Raw genomic sequence first — 26,107 nt, forward strand, 5'->3', positions numbered from 1 at the left:
TGTTCGGGTGCAGTTAATTGGATTTAAAGCGAAAGTTATTTAAAAGACACTCAGGTATATGGCTCAACCCTATCCTCAGAATTCAGATCAAGTTGTTTGACTCTGGCCTCTCTGTCAAGAGGTGAGCATGAAGCCAAGACTAAACAAACTTGTTCGGGTCCATTTAATTGGATTTAAAACGAAAGTTATTTAAAAGATACTCAGGTATATGGCTAAACCCTATCCTCAGAATTCGGATCAAGTTGTTTGACTCACAAATTGAAATTAATTTGTGCGATTCGGAGCTGCTCAAAGTAGGTTAGTAATGCCGGATCGAGTAGCCGATCAAAATAAACAACCCGTCAGCCTTGGAACCAAACCATAACGTGTTGGGTCCCACCTGCAGGTGCAATTATTGGGTCCATGTGGTGGGTTGCTTGTTGGGCTCACCTATATGTGGCTCTCTAATTAAACCATATTATTATATAACTTATAGGGGAAATTCAAAACTCCTCTCTCGAGAAACTTATATACCCAAGTTATTGTAACATAAAGAACGGGCAAGCTAGGACTCGACGGGCGTTGGCCAATAAAAGCCCCCACCCCACCCCAATGCCCGTTCTTATCATCTCCCCCACCTCCCTGAGTCCTTGCCATCTCTTTCTATATTTTCCTTCTCTTCTTTCCTCCTCTCATCTCTTTATATATACCTCCATATATTCCTTGCTTCTCTTTTTCTTCTTCCTCCTCCTCCTCCTCCTCCTCCTCTTTCTCCTCTATCCACGACCATAGGAAAGATCATGACCATCTGATCATCTCCAGAGCAAAGAGGAGATCGATCCATCGCATGGGAGGCTGAGGCAAAAGAGGAGACAGAGAGAAAGGTGGATCGAAGGCATGGGAAGAGGGCCCTCCCTCCCGACGAGCAGGAGGAGAAGGAAGGAGAGCCCGTGCTCTCTCAGTACACCGCGGCGCGAGCCGATCAGGACGCGTCGGCCATGGTATCGGCCCTTGCTTATGTGATCGGCTCGAGCTCGCCGGGGGTGGGAGTGGGAGTGGGAGGGGGCGAGGCTGTGGTGATCCAGCCAGAGTCGAACCCGGCCATGGCCGGGACCGGCTCGGGAAGCATGGAGAGGGAGCTCAGCCAGCCTGCACAAGATCAAGGTATGACCTAACAGTCTCTTGCACCACTCTATATATTCTTCCATATATAATTGTGTCTTTAATTGAATTTTATTACTAGATCTCAAGAAAAAAGTTATTTAGTCGGGGAAAAAAAATCCTGACAAGTGCCAACCTAAGAAAAGGATCACAATATCCGCTAGCTGATAATTATATGTCACTCGCACCCTGAAGAAGTGTTATCCTATGTCGTTTACAATTAATTAGATGGCATATGTTTGGGAAACTTCTACGAAAACCCTAGAAACATCTTATTATATGGTTCATATAGCATCTTATTACATATCTCGTAAGGAATTAAAGTTTCCTGGAGCACTAGATTGGTCTTCAGCATGCTGCCAACCATTGTTAGCCCCAGAATCAAACATTATAATATAAAGAAATGCACGGCTGCAATTGCATAACCTTAGTAAGAATAAAAGTACAAATAATCTATTGTCTTTTCTGGTGCATACGAAGTAAATCACTGTCTTACGTATATTAAATGATCACGATCCCCCCCTCTCTCTCTCTCACACACATTCACTTGGGAAACCCTTAAATGAAGGGACTGTGAGGAGAAGGCACTACAGGGGAGTGAGACAAAGACCATGGGGGAAATGGGCAGCAGAAATAAGGGACCCCAAGAAGGCAGCAAGAGTATGGCTAGGGACCTTTGACACGGCCGAACAAGCTGCCATAGCCTACGATGAGGCAGCCCTGAGGTTCAAAGGCACCAAGGCCAAGCTCAATTTCCCTGAGAGAGTCCAAGGCCGGACAGACCTTGGCTTCTTAGTTAGTAGGGGGATCCCAGAGCGACCACCAGAGCCCATCACCCCATCGGCGGCAGCTTCATACCCGGACCTTCTTCAGTATGCCCAGCTCCTCCAAAGTAGAGACGAAGACTTCCAAAATGTGGCATCAGGGCTCTACATCGGAGGCTCCCTCGCGTCGGGATCTTCTCAAATGTCGCCAGCATCTATGTCGGGTTCTTCGCAAGAGTTTTTGGATTTCTCTTCGCAGTTTGGTACCTCTTCTTCCTCTAGCTCATGGCCTCATGGAGACCAGAAGGATAAAGACAGAAGCCAGCAGCCGTGAGACTGGTGATCGATGTGTTTTAGTTGGTGCAAACGTGAGAGAGAGAAGGAGAGAAGGATGAGACTATGGGTAAGTGAATAGTTCTTTGGTTGGTTTGATCTTTTTTTTTTTCTTTTTTTGGGGAGCACTTTTTGGGGTGTTAATTTTTCTTCGGTTTGTTCCTTATCCTTTCAATGGTTCTTTGCTATCTTTAAAGTAGTAAGAATCCATCTTTTCAGCAACAAGAAGAGAGTTCTTACTCCATGTATGGTTATCTTCCCAATTACTTAACTCTCCAGCACTTGTTAAGGAAAACCTTTCAAAACCACCGAACTCCCAAGTCCTTGAATGTGAACAGGACAACTGTTACAGTCTAAGAGAGAATATATAGAAAGGACGAGGAGAGGAGGTTTCGGTGGCCCATGATGATTTGGTTTCTTCCTGAGCCACAGGTCAAGGCTCTTTAAATGTTTGACCGTTTAAGAGATTCTTCTATATATGCCTGATCAGTATCTGTCACCAGTTAGTTTGCTTAGTACTAGAACTCTAATTAAGGAACTATGCTACGTACTTATATTTCGGGTGGGGACAAATTGGCAATGGAGAGAGGAGAGTTTCAACACGATTTCGTGCTGATCTCCAGAATGCTTTTTCCTTCTGTTGTTCAGCATCCAAAGTCCTTTTACAGCACCTTCACAAAACTTGCATAGATACTCAGAGAGGGAGTAAGTAAAATGTCCAGGATAACCAACTACAAAAAAGTATCATGCAAGCTTCTGCATTGAAGCTTATCTTCTTTGCTTGGTATACTCGAAAGACCAAGTGCAATAAGGAATATAACAAAGAATATTGCCTTCATGCTTTTTGGAAGGTATGTTTGCTTAATATACTCTCTTGGCCCTGAGAGTATGGTAAGAGGGTGATGGTCAAAATGGTCGATAAAACTATTAGAAGACAAGCATATTTTTCAGGCCTGATATATATCCAAAGGAGAAGATGGAGAAGAGGTTAAGAAAAGAAGAACAAGAATCCATCATCTGGTCTTCGTTCAACCACCCATATTGGTTTTCTAAGTCATGGAAGTCGGCACCGGATTTTAGGTTTTCTGGCAGCTACGATCCCATGAGAGACAGCTTTAGCTTTAGCTTTACCCTTGGCTTTTCGGCCGGCCTCGAAGCCTTCTAGAAGGAAGCCCATTTATCGTGACACGTGGCAGTACCGTCCCCCCCCTCTCTCTCTCTCTCTCTCTCTCTCTCTACCGTTGTTTTGTTCCTCACGTCTCTTAATTATCTTCTCTCAAACACCTAACCTTGATGATGCTTGGCCACGTGCATGTCGGCAATCCACCCACAATGAGGTGGCGTCCACGTGGAGGAGAATCCCATGTACCAGTCGATCTGGGGCGGGACCCACACGTTCGTATTTTGGACCACGTGTGCGGTGATGTCTCTCATGCACGTATGCTACGTGGCACGTATGGCCATGCACTACGCCAGCGAAGTTGATGCTCTTTGTGATATCTTGTGGTTAGATTTTTTTTTTTTTTTTCAATGAAATACTCGTGGTGATAGGCCTCGCTATCTACGTATTACACGTCTCTTCGATAGTTCTTTTTCAGATAATGATGTAGACTTATGAGGGTGCGTCCGTGTCCAAAGAGTTATTCATGAGTTATTCAAGCACAAATCAACTCGTTCTCAATATAAAGCATGCAATTAAAAGGAATGAAACAAGTAACAAGCCTAGGACGTCAATGCTAGCTTGTTCACACGAATAAGGGTGAAGTCCTGGATCGCTCCTAGGATCAATGATGCTACCTAGCTACCATGTATATGTGGCACTTAATTTGAATTGAGATGAGTCCAACGAGTGATATATGTCCTCTAAATTATAAGTATTAATCTTTAGTAGATGACGGCAATCATGTGAGAACTGGATTGTATGATGTTGCTAGTTCTAGGTTTCAATTAATATCTTAGCAAATGTACTTGCTTTGACTCCAATCAGAGCATCATATCTTTTATTTTGAAGGGTCGCACCAACCACCAAATAAAGTAACGATTCTCTTAACTACTATATACTGATAGTAGCCATGTTCATGCATTGTTTGGAGTCCCCATACTTGGAAGAAATTGCAAGACAACATATTTAGACTGGTCCTGGTCAATTTCTCAAATATGAAAGAGTAGATAAGCAAAATCTCATTCCAACTTAAATAGCCACTCATCAAGATTCTAACATTTCACAATGTGTAAGATGCTATGCTAAAATTTGATGGCGAGCATCAATAATGGTGCTAATGCGAAGTAATGATCGTTCTCAAGGAAGTTGTCGTCACTTGCTCAAAGTCTAGATTAGTTGACCTGCATTACAAGTTATGGTAGACGCGGTTTCTATGTTCTTATGATTTCATTCTAGCTTTTCAGCGAGAATAAGGTCGAAATAGGTGTAAATTCAAACCCTACATTCAGCGGGATTGGTCAATTTTGGCTATCACATAAAGATGGCAGGTCCTTGTCAGCCTCAGCGAGATATAAGGAATTAAGAGGAATAGGGACCATGGATCTAGGGGTATTGGTGGACCTATAGCAATCATCCATTCAGACTGACCATGACCTTGCACCGATTTCTTGGACTGGGGTGGTGCTCCGGTCTACGGGACGACTGTCCCTAAAACTCGGATTACTTGGACTCCGACCTCAACCAAGTTTTCCACGGAAGAGGCTATTTATTGGCCCACTGCTCCACTAATTAAGATCATCCGTTCACAACAATGTGTGAATGTTATCAGAGTTTCTGAGGGTTTTCATGTGCCACAAGTTCCATGTGCAAAGCTCAAAAGGACACTTAGATGCCTAACCTCAGCACTTTAGAGGAGCATTTCAGATTGAAGTACTTGTTTTGCTTGTATATGTGCAAAGCAAAACAAAAGGACATTTAGATGCCTAACCTCAACTTTTTTTAAGAGCATTTCGGACAAAAGTACTTGTTTTAATCTATGTGTTCAAAGCTCAAAAGGACACATGCCTAACCTCAGCATTTTAAGAGTATTTTCAGGTAAAAAGTACTTGTTTTGCTGTTAATGTGCCCGGGGTAATGACTCAGGCACACTCCATGCAAGACATGGATAAGAGAAGGCGCCATGAATAGGCGTAGAAGTGCATTGATAAAAAATTTGCATTAATGGAGATCATAATTACTTATCCCTTTGTTGTTTTTTTTTTTTTTTGACGTGCAAGTGCTATTGAACTATAGTGTACATAATACGTAATTGTAAGAATGGTCATTTTTTGACCTCCTCCATGTTTCCATATATGGAAGCCAAAAGAGTTTAGGTAAGTGAAAAAAAAAAATTAATAATTTATGTTTTAGTGGAGCGGCCATTATTTTATTTCAATGAGAATTGTAGAGACCTACCACCAACTAGACAACAATGGCTACTTCGCATCATAGTAACCAACAGCCATGAAGATTATTATGATTGGAAAACAACAACAATTTGGTATCAAACTATACTAGTGGAGCAATGATTCCGTTATAACATCCTAAAAAGTCTTAATGCAAACTAGAACAGCAAAACCAAGAAATTTGCCATCCAAGTCATTGTAAGAATAGAAGAAGACTCATATGGGTGTCTACTTAATCCCACGTTGGCAGTAGTAGATTATGTAGATATTGAATATCAAAAAACTCAAATAATATTTTCTAATTAGTCTTTTTAGATATGATTCTAAATTGCGACAAACAATATCAAAGCAGGTCCAATCTATAGCTTATGTGAACTAGAGGACATTATATCACGGATTCATTTAGATTGAGTTCAAGTAGAATATGGTGTTTATAATTTGATTTATGATACTTGTGATTAGATTTGAATGAATTTGGATTCTTAACTTAGCGAGAACATCAGAGTTTTCTAAATAAATCAGAGTTTCGACCAACTTTTTTAGAATAAGATCATGTATTATGACAAAAAAATTTTATTTTTGATCATCTACTTGTATCTCGAACAAGAGTATAATAGAAGCCATCTAAGATGGTTTGGATCCTTATGACCATCCCACCTAACACACACACACACACACCCACACACACGCATTGCACGATGATTGTGACACTACACATGATACATAAGACGACCAGCTACATGGACTCCTGATGTTCAACCTCAAATCCGAGAGAACCCGGTTGCATAGCGGATCCGGATCCGTTTTCTGATATATTTTTTTCTTTAGTTTTGTACCACGCAATAAAATACGCTAGCCGACAAAAGAGAGGAAGGCGGAAGCTTCGTGGTGTTGCGTGGCACGCGGACGGCCACACGGAAATACGCTTGCTCCGGCGGTACGACGATCTGTGGGCCCCACCCGGGTCAGCTTACGTGGGTGGTGTGGTAGCATTATGGGTGCGCGGCGCCGGGGGCCCACTTTGAAAAAAAAATAATAGAAACGCAGGCGGCACGCGCACCGAGGTGTTGCTTGCGTGGTTAAATGGCGTGCTACTTTTTTTTTTTTTTTCGTTTGGTCTTTTATTTGAGTTTGCATGGGAAATGATGTGCTCGTTCTTTCGGCTGTCCGACGTCAACCTTGGCGGCCCAAACTCGATCCTTTTTACATTGCCAAGACAAAATAAAAAGAAAAAGTAGAGGCGTGTGCATTAGCCCTAGAAGTTGAGAACTGAGAAGCACTTTTAATTTCTCCTCTCTTTTAATCATCAAGGACTTACTTCACATCAGACATTTCAATCTCGGATCAAACCGGTCTCTTTTTTTGGTATAGATCTTGATAAGCCAATCTATATATGCCATTAAAAATCGATAGTTAAGTTAATACTGTTGTTAGTGCATGATTAGTATATTTACTGCTTTATGCTGGTTAAGCAGTATATTTTTCACGTTATGAATGTACAACTAACTATTATCTAGCTATTAACATACGTTGCATTAAATCATACAGTTAACTACTTTATATAAAGAGATATATAGTCAGAGGGCCCTCAGATAACTTCATTCATTCAAAAAACTCTACTTCGCTAAGATCTTTTTTTCACAATATCACTTCTTTATTCTGATTTAAACATTAATAAAATTTTGTCAGAAATATTTTCATGAGCGGACTTCTTACGAGCCATTTTCTGTTGAGATCAGCTCCTTAATTGGCAACTCAGCTGCCCCTTTGAGCTCTGACCACAATCTGAGTGTAGCAACAAAGCTTAAAATAATAATTTTTATTAATAAAAGACGGTAAAGATCAGTCACCAAACCATCGTTCAGTCTGCTTGGCTGGGAACGGTGCGGGCCTCTTCTGACATCGTCAACTTTCCCCTGTGAGTCCAATGAACTAAGCAGTGATTTGATAAGTGTTGGAAACTGTACTCTTATCATGAATAGTAACATGCAATGATGGAAAATAAAATAAAAAGCTTGTGCTCTAACAATTATTAATTGTAAGACTAAACAACCTGCTACGGCCCTAGTTAAAGGATATCCAAAAACAATTAAATAATTATTATAAAGCCATAAAGATCATTTTTTTAAAGTTTAGATACGGCCACAACTCGCAAAAACTTTCTGAAATATAAGATGGAAAATACTGAATTATAAGAAGTTTATATTGACTCCTTCTCATCCCTAAGGAAACGTACGTACACTAGTCGTACAAAACGAGTGAGGGGCTGACGCGCTATCCGCGTGCTTCTATATTTCCGTATTTCCAAAGAAACCAATCTGAAAATCCTGATGAGTGCAAGAGTAAACTCGGATTTCTTGTATCCATATAATGAGACTTCACCAAGTCAGCCAGTTGGGCTTCTTTTTTTTTTTTTAATGATTTAACATGCATAAGGTATATCTAATATGGTTTTAATGATATTTTATGCTCCCTCCACCTCTTCAATTTTATTTGGCACTAAAATTATATCTTTTTCTCTTTACGATTACTAAATTTCAATGGAGTTGAATGATCATCAAGCGCTGGACTTACATTGAAAAACATCATCCCTCACCATGCCAAGACCTTAAGCTAACTAGCGATGAACATAAGCAACTAATAGTTTTAATGCTGAAGACATTGTAAAAGATCAAATCCTATCCATTTCACGAAATATATAGGTGATTCAAAAAATTTCTACCATCTAACAAAACAAGCTGCAGCACAGCATAAATAATTAAATAGTTGAAAAGGCCAAAATATATACAATCACCGACTGTACGTAATTGAAAATCGCATCCATAGGCATGTTGAGTGAACAATTAAAGAAGAACCAAACTAGAGCTCATCATGAATGCGACGAGTTTAAACTATATTCATTTTTGGTGGTGCTTCAGGTTTTGGATTGTTTAGAGGTGGCTTTTGTTTTTTTTTTCTCAATTCTAATCTACGGTTGGCTCTAATTTAAATATATATAGTAATTTATTTTTGTGATTATGTACTCTTTTGCCACCTCTAAGCATCTCTGATCCCCTTTTTACATCACATCACTAGGTACTCTATAAGGCCTAGGAGGTCCTCTCCTCCTAAAAACTTAAAGGGAAAAGATTATAAAGGGGATAAGTCTATGCTTCTAATTCACTGCCCACAAAGACATAACATGTTTGATAAAGTAGGATGCACCGTTCTCTTTATGCCTTCTCCCCTCCAAAGTCCGGTTCTCCACCTATGAAAGGTTCAGTGTATTTGAGGCCCCTAGGTTGTCACCTTTAGCTCGCTTCCGCAGCTACGAGCACGTTGGAATTTTTGGGGGACAGCAATAGGTGGATGTCGACAGGTCATGCCCCATTGGAAAAATATGAATACGTGGACTCATGCGAATTGCGAAAAAGAATACATTAGAAGTCGATTGCTCTCGGAATACAGACCTCCGAGCTTTTGTTCTTTCTAATATATCTCTCGGAATACGTTGGAAGTTTTTTTTGTTTTAATTGAAACAACAACGTTCTTTTTTCATTAAAATATTTTGTAAAAAAAACTAATACATGAATATATCATGCATGGAAAAATAATTTTTATATATTTTCTTGGTCATGAAAAAGTGGCATATTTTAGTTAAGTATCTACTTTTCTGAAAAAGTTATCTAAAATATCTATTATATCGTTAATAAAGAAAAGATCCTATTCTATCTGAAAACTTAAAAATATTTCTGAAAAAACAATCTCAATTACTATCTGATGAAAATTAAACTTTTTCATATTTTATACGAGTTTTTCTTTTTCGTAAAATATATGGATCTTATTCCTATGGAGAAAGTCACTTTTGTATCTCTCTTATTTAAAAACTCCAATCAAATATGAAGCATCTTTTTATTTTTCCATATATCTCACTTTTCTTTCTTTCTTTCTTTTTTTCTTTTTTTTTTTTTCTTTTTTTTTTGCGAACCAAACCAAAAGGTTTAAGCCATCCAGACTAGTAACAAATTGTCCAACAATGGAAATGGTAGAGCGCATGCTCCTCTGAACATACCTTGTCGTGTAAAAGCATCCATCATCCATCCCCTTGCAACCTTTGCTCCCAAACATATCTGGATCTTGGATTCTCAAATCTTCTACAAACATACCTATTGGTTAACACAAGAAAGCATGTAAATCTCAGGCATACTGCGGGTGAGAAGTGCTAAAGAGTTTTTTCCAACCCACATATTGTAGCAATGTGTGTCTTCTTCCTCTCGTTTGGGGCCTCCTTGTAATCGACCAGATGTGGAACCAACAGCCTGTAGCAGAACCACATAATATTTGGGAAATGTCACTACCAAAGCACTCGAACCTCAGCAGAGGTTGCTCATTTTGCTTCTCTTTTCACATTTCTTAGATATACAACTTCACCATCTTGATGAAGCGTTGATAGTATTTGGCAGCTCGACTAGGTTGAAACCATTATCTGCATTTCATAAGTTCTCATCATGTTTTCAAAAATTCCAAAGCACATTATGTCAAAAGATAAATAAAGATATGGATTCAATTAATGCTTATAGTCATAGGTGCTCTCTCTCTCTCTCTCTCTCACTCACTCTCTCTCACTCTCTCATGGATTCAAAATAATAGAACATATCATACTGTACTAGTTCGGTACCAGTATTAGGTATGAGTGGCGTACTGATAATCGGTATGTCAATAAAATTTCATACTGTACCGATAATGTGCAAATGGAGCACCGGTATGGGTCTAGCACCGAAACAACAAATCTTGATAAATAATATTTTTTTATAATATGATAAATAATAAAGGTTGCAAATAGATTGTTTATTTGATCATTTGTGAGAACAAATAGATAAAATAATCTTGATGAAGCAACCTAATCAAATTTAAAAAACAGAAAAACAATCCTAGCTGACAATAGCTGCAGCAAATCTGACACTAGCAGCACAAGTCAGGATAAATTCTCGGAACCTACATTACTACATGATAACTAAGCTAACAAGATTTTACAAGCATTAAAGGTTCCTGCACAATCTAACTTGAATCATTGCTATCTTATGTAACCAATGCAAAAAGGTTGAGGTGGCATTTGGTTGATTCAAATATGGTCCCCATGGTGATCTTAGATTATTAGTCATCGTAATTCCGAAGTAATCTAATCCTTGACGATTTAAGATCCCAACATTTGATATGCTATTAAAGATCTCTAGGGTTCGCGATTAGCTTATTTGGTATGCTACATAAATCCAAAATTACTTATTATATAATACCAAAACTATTCTTAATATATTTCATATATTATGCATCTACTAAACAGAATTTTTAAATAAATCATAGAAAAATACACATCAATATAAATGAAATTATCAAAACATATCATTCCAAACCAATTCAACGAGACCAAAAATTAAAATAATAATAAAAATCTGTCAAAATATCTAGGGAACTACCAAACTTTCCCATAAAAAAAATTGAGTGGATCCACTCTGTAATAGACCAAAAGAAAAATAACTCACACTAAAACCCATGTGCAAGTTGAAGGAGTTGTGACGATAAAGAAATAATAATTAACTGGAAACACAGAAAATCCCTAAAACTACAAACTTTGACTTGGAAGCAGGGAAAAACTTGAAGTTACTGAATTCTAAAAACAATAACCCAAATTTCTATTACAAGGAACTCCTATAGATATATTTTATACTCGTGCAAACCCGAAAGAGCTGCAATTATGAAGAAAAGAGAACGTTTTTCTCAAAACCCGGAGGAAAGTTAGGCCATTTTTTTCCATGCGAACAAAAGGCATTTCTATCTCCAAAGTTTAGCTCAACATGCAACCAAGCACAGTAACCTTGTCACCTCCACCCACATCACAATCGTTCTTGAGGTCATCATCTCATAACAAACACCCCCCTAAAGTTATTGGTCATAAAAACAGACAATACTTTCAATCAAAAATAAATAAATAAATAAAGGCAAGGCTATCTGATCTGATATAACTACTAGAAACGAGCAAGATTTATTTGTCAAAAACAGATAGCAGGACGAGAATCAAAATTCCAGACAAACAAAACTTGATGTCATATCACAAGTCAGCTTCCTGCTACCACTTGACTGAGAACGCACGGCATAGAGCAGAGCACACCATAGCCCCAGAAGCATAGAAAGTTCCATGCAGTAATTCTTGGACATAATGACCTTCTCAAAACTGCTGTAAATTGGCTTGGAACGAAGCACATCACATTCGCACAATAAGAACATAGAAATGTAAAAGACTTAAAACAGAGCTATTAAAACACAAACAAAAAGGAGAATATTGTTACCGGTATTAATCTTGGAATCTAAAATAGCTGATAAAAAAACATTTAAAGAAAAACAATGTTGACAGTAATAACATCAGGAACCAAAAAGGAGCCGTTCAGAACCCAACAGCCTACTGCTGCATTTCAATTTTCCAGCAATAAAAGCAGACAAAAGGATGAATACTTTAGAAACACAACCTGATAAATTGCAAAACATCACCATGCACTGGAAGGCATCATCATCATCTTGGGCCTTGAGAGGATTCGATGGAGCCTCAGCCTTATTAGACTTTCTAGTCTTCCTAGTTTTCTTCAGAACACTTTGCTTGCCGCGCCAGAAGCAGGTTGTTTGTTTTCATTAACTGGTTTCTTGTCCGCAGCATCAGATATCTTCCCATTTAATAATTTTTTGTGACCTGCATCATCATTTACTTGTTCGCTTTTTCTGGTCCTTTTACTACCAGTTCTGGGAACAGCAGTTTTCTTCCGCTTGGAGGACAACAGTGGGTTAGCGCCAGACGGCATTCCTTCCTCAACCAATTGCTCTTTTGCAAGATTCACATCCCCATTCGCATATGCTAACTCAAGAGCTTCCTCCCCTACATCTTCGATACATTCTTCGATCAGAACAGCATCGGGCCCATTTTGTTGCTCTGCAGTATCCTTGTCAGACTTGTGCTGCAATGATACTATCAGGTCCATCAACTCTCTGTTGATCTGGAACCACCACCACGGTTGGAGTCAGCTCAGATAGGTTATAATCCAACATACCACATGATGCATAAATTTGGCAAAACAAGGATTCAACCTAAACAGCTAAGGACAGACCACTAGCCTTTACCTGGGGATTCTGCAAGAAATCGGCTATATCAGTTGGGCAATTAGGGCAAGTTTTAACAATTTTCTTAGCTCGAAGGGTCCGACCACCGCATGTCCTCTCCTTCACAAAAGACTGATCAGCATATGACCCAAGCAAACACTGCTTGCAAAAGTTATGACCGCAGGGAGTTGTGAGTGGTAAAACCATCACATTCCGACAAATCAAGCAGCTGAATTCTGCAGTTCCAAGCAGAGAGCACTTAAGAGAAAAATAAGAAAGTAAAGTAAATAAAGATATGTTAACTGGAAGCACAATGACTAAACCCTTAAACGTATATGGAGCTACAATTGCAGAACATTTTAACATTTAAAACAGAGCAAACCTTTCAAGAGTTTCTCCCTCACAGATATACTCTGGGCATGCCTTATGGCTCGCTTCACTCTTTTGCTCTCTTCAGGATTTACAGCTGTCACAGGCTTCTTACTTATTGGTGGAGGCTTCATCCACTTCCACCCAAATTCTTCCTGCCATAACAAAAACAAAATTGATTTACGACCAAGTCAAACTCATAAGAATACGTGTAAAATAGTCTGCAGTGCTGAACAGCCAGCAAATCCCTTCATGCCAAAGACTTGCCATACTCAAGTCAGGCAGCAATGTGTTTGTTGGTATTATTATTCTTTAATTATCACAATAGAGATCTTAGAAAAATATGACATTCAAAAAATAAGTTGTTGCTTTGTACTTGCTGAAGAAACACAGCTTAAAAATTCTTGCAGCATGATAGACCATTGAAGAACAAGCTACCATAGTTTACTAAAACCGATAGACATGGCTAGAAGAATTGCATTGTAAATACATGCCCACCCAAAAGAAACACTGTATCCAGAAAACTCATTTTGCTTGATTGTAATCTGTGACAGGATCTGATGGCAGAGAAATACACCAACAGACCAAGATCATCATTTGATCATCATAAGAGTTGAAAAAGGAACGAACACATACAACATAATCCCATGCTGGGCTTTCCGTCCTTTCAGAAATATCAGTTGCATTCTTCAATTCTCTAATGACAGGCAAGGGTCTTGGGCGATCACCATGCTCGTCACTATATTTCAAGTAAAAATTGGACCACAGATCAAACATCTTTCATTAAAATTGACATAGAACATGAATACAGGAACTTAAAGGAGAGACTGGATTTGAAGGTGCAAGACCTGGTCCATGGAGCTGGTTCATTATCACATCGCACAAACAGGTATCGGCAGACCATATAAGTACCCTGAGGCAGAATAAAGACAATTTTTGATTAAACATCGATATTTGCTCACAATTGGAAAGCAAGCCCAATGTAAACAAGATATGCAACACAGAACAGATATGTACTTGATTTCCAATTTTCTTCCAGCATTTTTCAATCCTGTATATTCCATCATAGCGCACACCAGATTCAGGAGCATACGAAGACCGCTTCTCTTTGCAAGACCTTAATACAAAACATCAGTTTTATTCACTTCAAACTAAAGGACACAAATTCAAGAGATCTATGCTAAAACCAAAAAGAACCAACCACCCTTAGATTTGTGGCAAGCATCACTAGCCTCTATACCAGATCAAAAATATTTAGCATCAAAATCCATAATTAAAGACGCTAATCCAATCAAATTTTTGAGTTTCAACTGCAAGATAAGCTTACCATGCAATGTTCATGTCAAACTACTATCCTGCTGCAGTCAAACTGCTAATGGAACAGGGAAGTTACAACTACTTACTCAAGCAATCATAACACGGAAATCTGTGAACAAACATGCAAAACCTAAAAGCACATCATGAACTGAACTTGAGCAGGACATCAACTTTTTGACCTAAATCTTGACATGCAACATTAATCTCCAAAGTACACAATGATAGAAGGTGAGATGACAATGGAAAAAATCCTTTTAAAATAAAATCATCAGTCTCCAAAGGAAACACATCACCTACCTCACCACTCGGACAGGATAGCCTTTCAAGCAACTAACCCGTAGAGCCTGATTAAGCTTATCAAATTCCTGGTCAAATGCCTGCTCCTTGTTTGTGCGCTTGTTTCCACTTAAATCACGTCCACCACTGTCCATTTTGCATTGAAATTCACTTTGTTAAGAAATTTGAAGCTAAAGTGTGCGAATAGAGAAACGTGGCATTGTTTAATGATAAGAGAGGGTGTCCGTTCCTCTTGATAACCAAAGAGCAATGAATTTCAATAGAAATAACGAATAAGCAAAGGAAAAGAAATGGAGTATCTATTCCTCTGATAACTGGAAGAATGGAAAAGAAACCAGAAGCAAGAACAGAACCAATAGTGGATCTAGTTACTATGAATAGTCAAGGGAAAACACTGCCAAAGACGAAAAGGTTTGCCCAAGATATTCCGCTGAGGCAATAATAACAACAACAGTCCAGCAAAGCAGTAGCCAAAACAACAAGAACATCAGAGCAGAAGCAAAAAGCAACAAAACAGCAACGAAGAAAGTAATACCATACCAATCAACTAGCCAGACTCATCAAAAGGCTGTCAGCTACCAAGTCGAATGAAAGTACCTGCCAGTGTAGAGAAACCAGTCTCCATGATCTTCATCATCTTTATATCCTCCTGAGAGTGCAACTGACTGAGCCCCATACTCAGATTGCCCAGCAATCCCGGCAACGTGGGGAAAATGTGCACCCCACTGCCTGCATTCCATCCTGTCTTCCCAAGTTTCTCCCACCAACACACCTTGATTCCTCTTTGGGTCATGCTCTGCAAGTATTGGACCAAAATGATCAGAAGGAACTGTAACAAAGATTTGGCCACTGCAAGCATTTGCTTTCCCACGCTTCTTGGCCCTCTCAGTTGTAAATGCCTTATCAGGTCTGTTCTCATTGTGCAGGAAATGATAGACATGTTGTGGAACATCAGATGTGATTCTCTTTGCAATCTTTGCCATACGGATAGCTGCAACAAGCACCAAGTTGATTCTGGGCTGAGCGGCCATTTTCAGTGGGATAGAAGTCCGACATTTTGCACATGTGCTCTTCCCTTGAGTGACCCACTTTTGGAAGCATTTTAAGCAGAAATTATGTCCACATGGTGTCTGCAAGAATTTAACAGCAGAAAGACAATTAAAATGGAAAACAAATCATAGGGTAATGTGTGTTCATTTGGAAGGATAATTGTCTTCACTTGTAGATGCAAATGGTAGTTATTTCTCATGACAAAAAAAGAAGTATCGACTAAATTGTTGGCATATATATTATAAACACATATATATGCAGAGTAGTTTGTACACTCAAATTCAGGCAATTAGAAATCTCAAGAAGGGCATTTCTGTGCTTAAAGCAAAGATCAAAAGCATTTTTGCTATGAAATCAGTCTACAATCTACTCCCTCTTCTAACTATCATCTCAGATGAAAAACCAATTCCAAAGCATATTAAGCACTTGTTGATACGAGAATGGTAAATTATTGGCACTAACCATTTCAGCTGTTCTACACTCATATATGATGATAAATCAACCACTAGGATATTAATAGCATGTGAGTGACTTGATCTCTTGATTATCTCGCTATGGGTTTTCTAATCAATAAAATCTTACAAATGCATGAAATTATGGTTAACATCCTTCATACTATATCGGTCAATACATGGAAATGACAATCACTATACATCTACTAGGGCATCTTGATATCTTGGTCACTTTTCAGATATCCATATATCAGTTTGGTAATTCTTTAGCCTTCCATACCGACCAAGATGTATCCAATAGCTTCGAACACAAGTTTGTCAATATCTAGCTACATCAGTCTTTCAAATGGGATTGCAATTTTTGGGTCTAAAATTGTACTCTCCTTAATTTAACCCAACTGAATGTTCCATTTCATTTCACAATGCAGCAGCTAATGCTTGTCATGCATCAAACTCCAAGCACTCCAACAAGAAACAATGGCCCAACACTAGAATTGCACAAACCCAATATATTTGTCATCAAAATATACAATAATATCCCTCCCCATTATCTCATTCTTAGGTGATAAACTGCTCTATGATATTACTGTTATGGCTAGCTATAAACCTAACATCAACCAGCCACAGTTTCCATGTGCACTCGATTGATATGATAATCCTACTGTTGTACATGATATTTCCATTCTCTGAAGGTTATTATTGCAGCAAATCATTCAGAACAAGCACTATCTTCATCCTTTAAGTTACAAATTCATCCTCTATGACAGAAAAAGAAATTTATAAGCAGGGCCCACAAAATTGGTACCACCAACCATATCGATATACTATCGGTATGGCATGATATGATCGATATGATACGTATCATGTTCACTCCCAGCTATAGTTCTGCCAAAAACGGTATAGGGAGTTACAATGCAGTACATGATGATTCAAAATGGTATAGACCAATTACTTGCATACCGAAACAAACCTTAGTACCATACCGGTACCTCAGGTATCAATACAGTCAGTACAGGACGGTACAGGTCAGTACCATAGACCTTGCTTATAAGCATCTAAGGACACAAATGAGATTTTCTTGATCTACCGGCACCTCTCCTTCAAATAATGCAAATGCCTAATTATTATGCCGCATATTACAAATCGGAATGCTAACCCCACTTTCCCTTTATAATCCCATCAATGCATTTCCACCATGATTACAACATCATATTCTGGAAATGCACCAAATAAAGAGGGTACATTGGAATGTTGATGGTACTGGTACTATGACCGACACCAATTAGGTATAGGATAGGTACTCAATGGGACATGATATCGACATACAATACACATGCCAGTAGTAGCAAGATGTCAGTTCATATAATTCCACCTTAAAATCTAGAGAGAGAACAAGGGTGTACATAAAGGGAAACACCTTTCCAATGTCTTACTAGTGCCGGTGCAAAAGGTCGTGGTGATAGAGTTGGTGGAGCCATGGAAGTGGAGGTGGACCCAAGGAAGCAGAAGTGATCGAGGGCGACGATGGATCTAATGAGCTCATGTCAGCACCAATGCAGAGGCAAATGAGAGCCATAGTAAAGATGACCTAGGTGAATCTAACATTGAGTCTAGGCAAGGTCCTCAGGATTAGCAAAGGCAAAAGAGAGAGAGGCAAGGATAGTCGGATCACGATGAAGAAAGAGTTGATAGATATATAGAGATGAGCACTTTGGCCTAGGTGAACCAGGTCAATAGTGCCTAAAACCATGTGAGACCAGCTGATTCGGCATGGTTTGATCAAATTTTGACCAATTCATCCCTCGCCTTATTTCAAGAGCCTAAACCGTCCCGGTTCATGGTCAGTTCAATTTTGTATGCTGAATTGCCCAATTTCAAATGATTCTACAATCCTTAATAACTTGTATCCTTTATGATGAGCTATTCATTCTTCCATAAGTGAGTCAATGTAAGCACATTCTTGACTATATCTCTTACAATATATACTTAGGCCTTCCAAAGATAAATAGTTCTAAACAAACCCAATAATTCTCTCCCACACATCGAACAAGCATCAACCCATGCAGATGGTTAAAACAATGACTTAGTTAATTATTTTTGTACATGTCAAGCCATATGTCTGAATCTTCAATTTGTACACAATTCATTTAACAAATATATCACTTATTCTATCATTGCACAAAAAACACCCACGATTGAACATAAATTAGCATGAGCATCCCCACAATACTTAAATCACATAAAAATCAGAAACACATAAAATAGACGATTGATGATTTTTTTTCCTATAATGAAAATGCCTATAAGACTATGTTCCCAAACTCTTTTCTATGTTTTCTCAAGCTAGAATCAATTTTATAAGATTGACGATTTTCTCTGAAAGTTATTTAAAACAAAGTATTGAATGTTTGCAAATTGCAACAAGAACAAACATGATACAAACCTAAAGTATGAACTTTAAGTACCTATCAGCACTAACGACTTGCATATAATGCAATCTTGTGACTCACATGTGAAACTCCGATTATAAGGAAAATGACCAATTGGTAGCTGTCGGCTGCTCCTTGCATGGACACCAACGAGTTTGGATATGACATAAGTTTCTAAACAGGACCAAGAGCAAATTGTTGGGGGCTTCATAGTTGGAAACTTCAAATTAAGAGGGTGCGACCTCTTTGGAAACTCGTATTTGCACGCAATTCCAAAACATTTCAATATTTTTTCAAAGAAACCTGCCGCCTTGTGGGCACATCCAAAGCCACTACTACTCTCACATCCAGCAACTAAGGTTAGATTACCATAATTTTGATTTTCCTTTTGAGTTAGAAATCTTGGACTTGGGTTCTTTCAAAATTGCATGGAAAAAAGATTTGCTATAACAATATAAGCTTTAGCTAAGTAGTTAAAAAGTGAAAGATGGCCCAACGCTTTTTAAGTAAGTTTAAACATCAGATCGACAACAATTCTTAGTTTCTAAAAGCAGGATATAGTGTGGGAGGATACTCAAATGCGAGAACAAGGGAACACTTAGGTAGATGCCAGGACAAGTCTCCAAAGCAAATATGTTTCGAGCTGCTAAGACTAGGATAGGAGTATTGGTTTCTACTATTATGCTCCTAAATCCATGGTTGAGTGAATGAATTTGAATTCAAGCAGGAATAGCACTACAATATTGGCCGGATTATACCTATGCAAATAGCAAATAGTGCACTATATGTATAGTTGGCATGAGCTATATAAGCGTCTGCCCCTTGAAAAGAAAGAACAATGGAGTTACTAAAGAGTTTTGGACCATGAAGTTAATAGGGATGCTAAAGTGGAGTGGGTCAGAGAATTATTTTGTATGAAAGACATTCTTTGCCACAACTTTGTGTGTTCTCCTGTCTCTACAGTATCATCTTTTCCACAATCTTAATATGTGGGTGCAACAAGCAGTGCACAGCAAGCAATCTTGACAACTTCAATATAGATCCCGGCACCTAAAATAATTGCAACTAAACGAATTAGGTCAATAACATCATGATGCTACTTCATAGTTTATTGTGATTAGCAAATCAAATAAGCTATGTCCATAACTCTAGCACTTCTAATAATGACAACTTTAAATTTTCATTTTGCTCAACATATTGACAAAGATAGCAGCTATATCGGCATCAATTGTTGACAAGTACGACATAAGAAACATCCAACTTCACTATCTCAATTATAATCTGACATCTCATAAGATATCAACCAATGTTACATTAACATATGGAACAATATTTTTTTAACTCTTTTACTATGTTTGGTGAACTCTTTTAGAGTAAATAATAAGGCTTAATCAATTGTTACTCTTTTCTTTACTTGTGTTGTACGACATATCCTAATTTGGCCAGCATCTCATAAAATCAAGAAACATTTTGAGCTCTACCAAACTTATCACCTTAATGTTGCTTACAATGCCGAACAAGATGTCAACCAACAAAAACCTTCAATAAGAAACCCATACAAGGTCATGGAGTAGCAAAGAAACTCATTAGCATGGATGGGACCTTTAACGCAAACTTGTTAATTAAACCTACCCAAACTAGAACCAACTGAACTTGACCCATTATATCTATGAGGCTAAGCTTCCTATCAACAACATCAAACCTATATGGTCATTAATAGGTAAGTCTCATCATTTTGTAATGCAATGGCCTGGGAGTACCACATAAAGCCCATGATGACCTATCCTGCCTTCATAAGTTGTTGGATGAACCTCGCCACCGTATCCCTTCAAAAAGGGTAGGGTTTGTTTTTTCTTGCCTCTCTTTGATCGTAAGACTTGATTTCTTCACCCGAATCACGAGGTTCTCTGTAGCTTGACTGGTAAATTCGAATGGCAAAGCTAGGTCAATTGATAGACTAGTTTCAAATAAGGTGCTTTCAATGCGTCATTCACATCTACAAGCCGATCCATCCCCCAGTTCTTTTGCTCCAACAACCTTTTAAAAAATTCACAATCATCATCATCCTCGTACCTCTCGACCTTTTTCCAATCTTTTTTCGTCTATATTTCTATTATATTTTTCGAATTTCCCCGCCATCACCTCGCTTAGATTTGAGGCTTCATACCCTCTAGCAGCAGATGCAAGTTGCCTTTGCAACTTACCTACCAAGGGGGGAGATACATCCCATCAAATTCACAAAGCAGCACATGTACCAGTGGTTGACATTTTTTATCATTTTCATCGGTTTTATCAATCCATACGCCGATGCGACTGTCGAGCAGAAACTATTGGAGATGGATAACAAACTCTGCTTCTCAACAGCAACAATAGAATAGGAACTATTGGAGATGGACAACGAACTTTGCTTCTCAACAACAACAATGGAACAGGAACTATTGGAGATGGACAACGAACTCTGCTTCTCAACAACAACAATGGAACAAACGGAAAAAAATCTTTTCTATTAAAATGCATGCTTCAATCAACAACAGAACTCCCCATTTCTTTTTTTGGAGATAACTACACACCAGCAAAACTAAGAAAGTGGAGGAACATTTTGCACCTCAGCTTTCGATCAATTTTTTGATTTATAGCAACAACCCCCTGAGAACATCAAATCATTTAGTCAGTTTGGATCGCACAATTTCTAAGGCAAACTAGCCCTCCTGGAAGCCGCATGTACAAAGTGCTATACTCAAAAGACTTCCCTTTTTTAGTTGAATAGGACAAGTGTTTACTTATTTATAGTTCCAAGGATTTTGAAGGCATAAAGCATGTGACAAGCACAATCTAGACACTAGACTTACGTTGTTCGAAAATACTTCCATAAACACTCCCTTTCATGATAGGTACATAACAAATAAACCACATTAGTTTATCTTTAGGAAAGCATATAAAAGAGGCATACTAATCAAAAGCCAGAGGGTATATATTACGCTTAAGAATTTCAAGGATGGAGTCAAAGCAATCATTAGCCAGCCTCCCAACCCCAAAAAAAACATTATTCATCCATCATCATCCTCTCTCACATTCCCATTTCATCCCTCCGCATCCACCACCCTTTTCTCTTCCAATGCAATCAGTTTGTTGGACCCTCCAACTTGACATGTCCTTGTCACTCCACTTCCTTTCCTGACGTTATCATCTCAGTTGGCCAACCAATTATCGCTACCACCATAGCCACACTTATCTTCATCCAATGCCATCAAAAACCTTGCTACTTTGTCATCTTCAACCTTGCCATCATCATGACACTCCAGCATGAAAACTTTTACCATAAATTGAGCTCTATTTCTACCGGTTGCCATCGCCAAGCCTTCCTCCACCCTTGTTTTTTATATGTTCTCTCCTCTTGTTCCCGTTCCTTCATGACACAAGTTGCCATAGCAAGCAAACCGAATCAAGAGAAGCCATGTTTGAGTCAAGTTTAGTTACATTAAGTAGGTCGATCCAACCTAAAAACAACACGACACAACCCATTATCTCTATCTAAGATCCAACATGTCATCGGTTCTTCCAGCCTTCCATTTCGACCTATTCTATCAGAACATCACCAACACAAGTTGCATTGCTATCCTATACTGCATCATAAGGAGTTGTCCCGATAATCATGCAAAGATAATGAAGATGACAACAAATAGAAGACACAAAAGCTATAAAGAAGGGAGATCTTTCAATGGCGAACAACCAGCAATTTACCAATTTAAAGGATAAAAGAAAGCTTTTTGATAGCTTGGTACACTAAGGGAAAAACTAGTGAAAAATGATAACTGCAATAACCTTAACTTCGGCATCACTTCGACACACACATTCAAATGCTATAAAAATCATGGCATAGATAACATCATAAGAAAGACATGATAGAACACTCAAAAAAAAGAGCTAGACAACTTCTGAAGAGATGGTTTTAATGACATACAATGAAGAACAAGACAATAATAACATCACATTTTAGGAATGCTTAACAACTATTCTCCAAGTAAGGATTGAGGAGTCAAGTATACAGATCCATGCTAGCTAATACATGTCATAAGGACTAGGAACCAATAGCCAACACTCCCAAGCACCAATTCTCAGGAAATTCGACCCATGATGAATGCATAGTGGCCAGTGCTGCTCGATACATCTTTTAGCTCAACTGAATCAACAAGCCTCAGCATGTGCGTTGAGTTACTACAGCACATGGCATAGTAATGTAGTATTGGCCAAGGATCAAAAAAAGTACCTGCACCAATATTTAAATCCTTGTTTCCAAGAAACCTATTATTATTTGTTATTTTATGACAACTGAAAATGTAGTAGGCAGGACCAAAGATTTAAACCATAATGTTGTTTTGGCCTTTTGAAGCATAAAGATTCTTGGGACATGCATTCCAAAAATCCAGGTTCTTTTATTCCCTTTGTAACACTTGTAAGTATAAATCAAAATCTTATTTTAGTAAAAAAAGTTGATTAGTTGTTTATTCAATTCAGTTAGAAACATCTAATTAATAACATATGATTGGTCAAAAATGAAAAGGCTGATAATTTTAGTAGTTCTAGTTTCATTTAATGAAACTATATGTTGTTTTGTGATGTATCACATCTTATCAACATAAGAGCTGATGCTGAGATTTGAAAGTACATCCAGTACGTCAAGCATATCCAACTCTTACTACTTCCCTAAAATAGACTGGATGCTAGTGACTAGAAAAGTAAAAGAGTTAAACATTCAACAATGAAAAGCCTGTTGTTGGTGACTTGAGAGCTTCTCTAGTTGCATGTAGTTTACCACAAAACATTGTTGCAAAATTAGTCATATCTTGTATGTTTTAATTAAAAATTCTCAAGTCATGTTTGACTGATATAAGCATGATCCATCAAAGTATCAGTTTTAGACTTGAGAGGTCCCAGGCAAATTAGGAAAATATAAATTATTTATTTAAACTCTAAACATAAGACAGTATACATTGTCAATAAAAATAAGACAGCCAAGACAAGACACATTGTCGATAAAAATAAGGCAGCATGCATATATATTCATGGAACTTAATTAAGACATGCTGGGTCAAAAAATAGACTGAAACTGATTTCCATCTTTTTGTTTTTTGATCATAAGATGCAAGTGTTCTGAAAAAAATAAAGAAGCTCCAGTGTTTCTTTTCTAATGAACAAAATGTAGGACGAAAGCATACAAGCTTTAACGAATATGTCAGTTGTTGGTCCACAAGATAAAACTGTATGATATGTACTCTGGGTAAAAATAAGGAGGCATGCAGAAATACTGAATTCACTAAAGCACTTCCGAGATATGACAACAGACTGGAAAAGATTTTCTTTTTTCCTGTAGGAAAAACACAAGAAAAGGCGGGATGAAGTTTTTTTGATGACTGATATGACAAAAGGTACAGGGAAAAATATTTAGATACCTTAGTTTGGACACAAATTGGAAAAAGAGAGAAAAAAAAGAATATTATCGAATAAATACAAAGTAGAGAAGAAGACAAAGATACAGCGTCCATATCAGGACACCGACTATAAACGCTCAGTTATCGTCAAAAAAGATGCAGTACAGCAGAAAGATCAAACTAGCGACTGACTTCGCATATAAAAGGTAAGAAGAAAAAGAAACCGGATATTAAATCAACTGGCCTCGTCACTCTACAGCGCATCAGCATCAATAGAAAATAAGAAAACCAAAAAATAAACATCGATCTGTGAAAAGTCCACTTGGAGTTTCAAAGCAGAAATGGAAATAGTCATATCCTTTGCCATCCCTTACTTAAAACTTCATTAAAAATTTTCGCATAAAGACAGAATAAGTGGTTAAAACGCATGCATGCGAGTAAATTTTTGTTCATGCTAGAGATGAAAGCATCGAGGAAGCCAAGCCTAAAAAGGGAAAGTAACCACAGCCATGAAGAAATTTCCAAGAACGATGAGTCTATCCATTCTCTCAGCTTCAGAAAACGAAGTCTCACACGAAAAACCATTAGATATAAACGGGAAACTTCATTGCAGTCTATGACTGCTAGCTTTCTAACACCGAAATCATCCCCAAACCCCTTGAAAACAGGGATCGATTGACAAAAAATAGCATAAAAACTAGGCAAATATTGCGAAGAAATCACAAAAATATCAAATTGGAATCATCTAAACTATATGCATTTTGACTTCCGACTTCGGTGAAATAGAATCTCTCTAAAACAGATCAAAGAACGACCGATAGGAAGAGAAAAACGAAGTAGAACCGAAAGATCGATGCAAAGAAAAAAAGAAAACAGAGCATCGGTAGCTTTTAAGGTATGCCTCTCAACAATCAAAAGAACAGCATAGATTGATATCCAAGACTATGTTTTCTTCTCATAATAACTTCTAAATTCATAGAAATTATAGAGAGCATAAGGAAGGGAAAAGGGTGAAAATATTAAAATTAAGGGGAAAAAATAACTCACAGAGACAGGCCTCTCCGGGAGTTGCATGCAGAAAACGCACTTGAACTTATCGTCCAGGAGGGCAAGAACATCGTTATCCCCGATCGCAACCTTCTTCCCTTTCACGTCCTCTTCGTCCGCCGTGGCGGAGGCGGTAGCGGTGCCGCCGATGAGCTCCTGGCGCTTCCTCGCCTTCTCCCGCTCCGTCAGCGAGGAGTCCTCCTCGATCGCCCGGATGGCCGCGATCAATCCCGCGTTCTCCCCCGCCGGTGCAGCAGCGGAGGACAACGAGGCACCGCCGGCGCCGGCGGTGTGGAGGCCCTCCGGGGGAGGAGAGCAGTCAGGGCACTGCCAGTCGATAAGGGAGGCCATGGATTCCGGCGGGGCGGAGAGGCACTGGACGTGCCAGGGGGTGGCGCAGGTGCGGCACTCCACCACCTCCGCCTCCGGCGGCGCCGCCTTGCAAACCATGCAGACGCCGTCACCGTCGCAGGGGAGGTCGATCGCCATTGGAGACGCTTCGAGAGAATGGAAGAGAGGGTTAGGGTTTACAGAGGACGAAGAGCGGCGGGATGCCGGAAGGAAACGGAGAAGACGGTTTGAAATATTTTCTCCGTCTCTCCGTCTGAAACCTGAAGGGAAGCCGAAGAGACTCCTTTCTTTATCGCATGGACTGCGGAGAGAAGAGAGAGAGCCCAGTCACTGTCGGGAGGGCCAAATGGGGAATGTATCGGGGGCCGGGGGGTCCGTTGCAAAAATGAACTGACCCTCTTGCCCCTGGCCCCCCGCTCCTGCTCTAGAATTAATTCTTGTCTTTATGTTACACTCCTGTTAAAAATTGTATAATAATTGGTTCCATAAAAGCTAATTTGGTAGAGTGATTAGATTTGATGAATTTTCCTGCTTATTTTCAGTTCCAATATTAATTACTATATTTCAACAAAAAGTATATTAAACATTAAAGCATTAATTTTTAACTTTATATACCGGAA

At 38.7% G+C, this 26,107-nt stretch overlaps 2 protein-coding genes across 2 annotated transcripts; one reads left to right on the top strand and one right to left on the bottom strand.

Moving 5' to 3' along the window:
• The first annotated feature begins 552 nt into the window (after positions 1–552).
• Positions 553–2,545, top strand: LOC103708042 (ethylene-responsive transcription factor ERF113). Its single transcript, XM_008792793.4, has 2 exons — positions 553–1,143; positions 1,709–2,545. The coding sequence occupies exons 1-2, from the start codon at positions 978–980 to the stop codon at positions 2,236–2,238; spliced, it is 696 nt and encodes a 231-aa protein (XP_008791015.2). The 5' UTR covers positions 553–977; the 3' UTR covers positions 2,239–2,545.
• A 5,546-nt stretch (positions 2,546–8,091) lies between these two features.
• On the bottom strand, positions 8,092–25,768 carry LOC103708115 (E3 ubiquitin-protein ligase ORTHRUS 2-like). Its single transcript, XM_039133442.1, has 9 exons — positions 25,137–25,768; positions 15,327–15,859; positions 14,730–14,855; positions 14,133–14,232; positions 13,964–14,028; positions 13,752–13,854; positions 13,129–13,270; positions 12,768–12,982; positions 8,092–12,643 (listed from the first exon to the last, which is right to left on the bottom strand). Exons 1-9 carry the CDS (start codon positions 25,623–25,625, stop codon positions 12,239–12,241), a joined length of 2,178 nt encoding a protein of 725 aa, XP_038989370.1. The 5' UTR covers positions 25,626–25,768; the 3' UTR covers positions 8,092–12,238.
• Positions 25,769–26,107: the final 339 nt, after the last annotated feature.

Source organism: Phoenix dactylifera, chromosome 14 (genome assembly GCF_009389715.1).
Source record: "Phoenix dactylifera cultivar Barhee BC4 chromosome 14, palm_55x_up_171113_PBpolish2nd_filt_p, whole genome shotgun sequence".
NCBI classification, from domain to species: domain Eukaryota; kingdom Viridiplantae; phylum Streptophyta; class Magnoliopsida; order Arecales; family Arecaceae; genus Phoenix; species Phoenix dactylifera.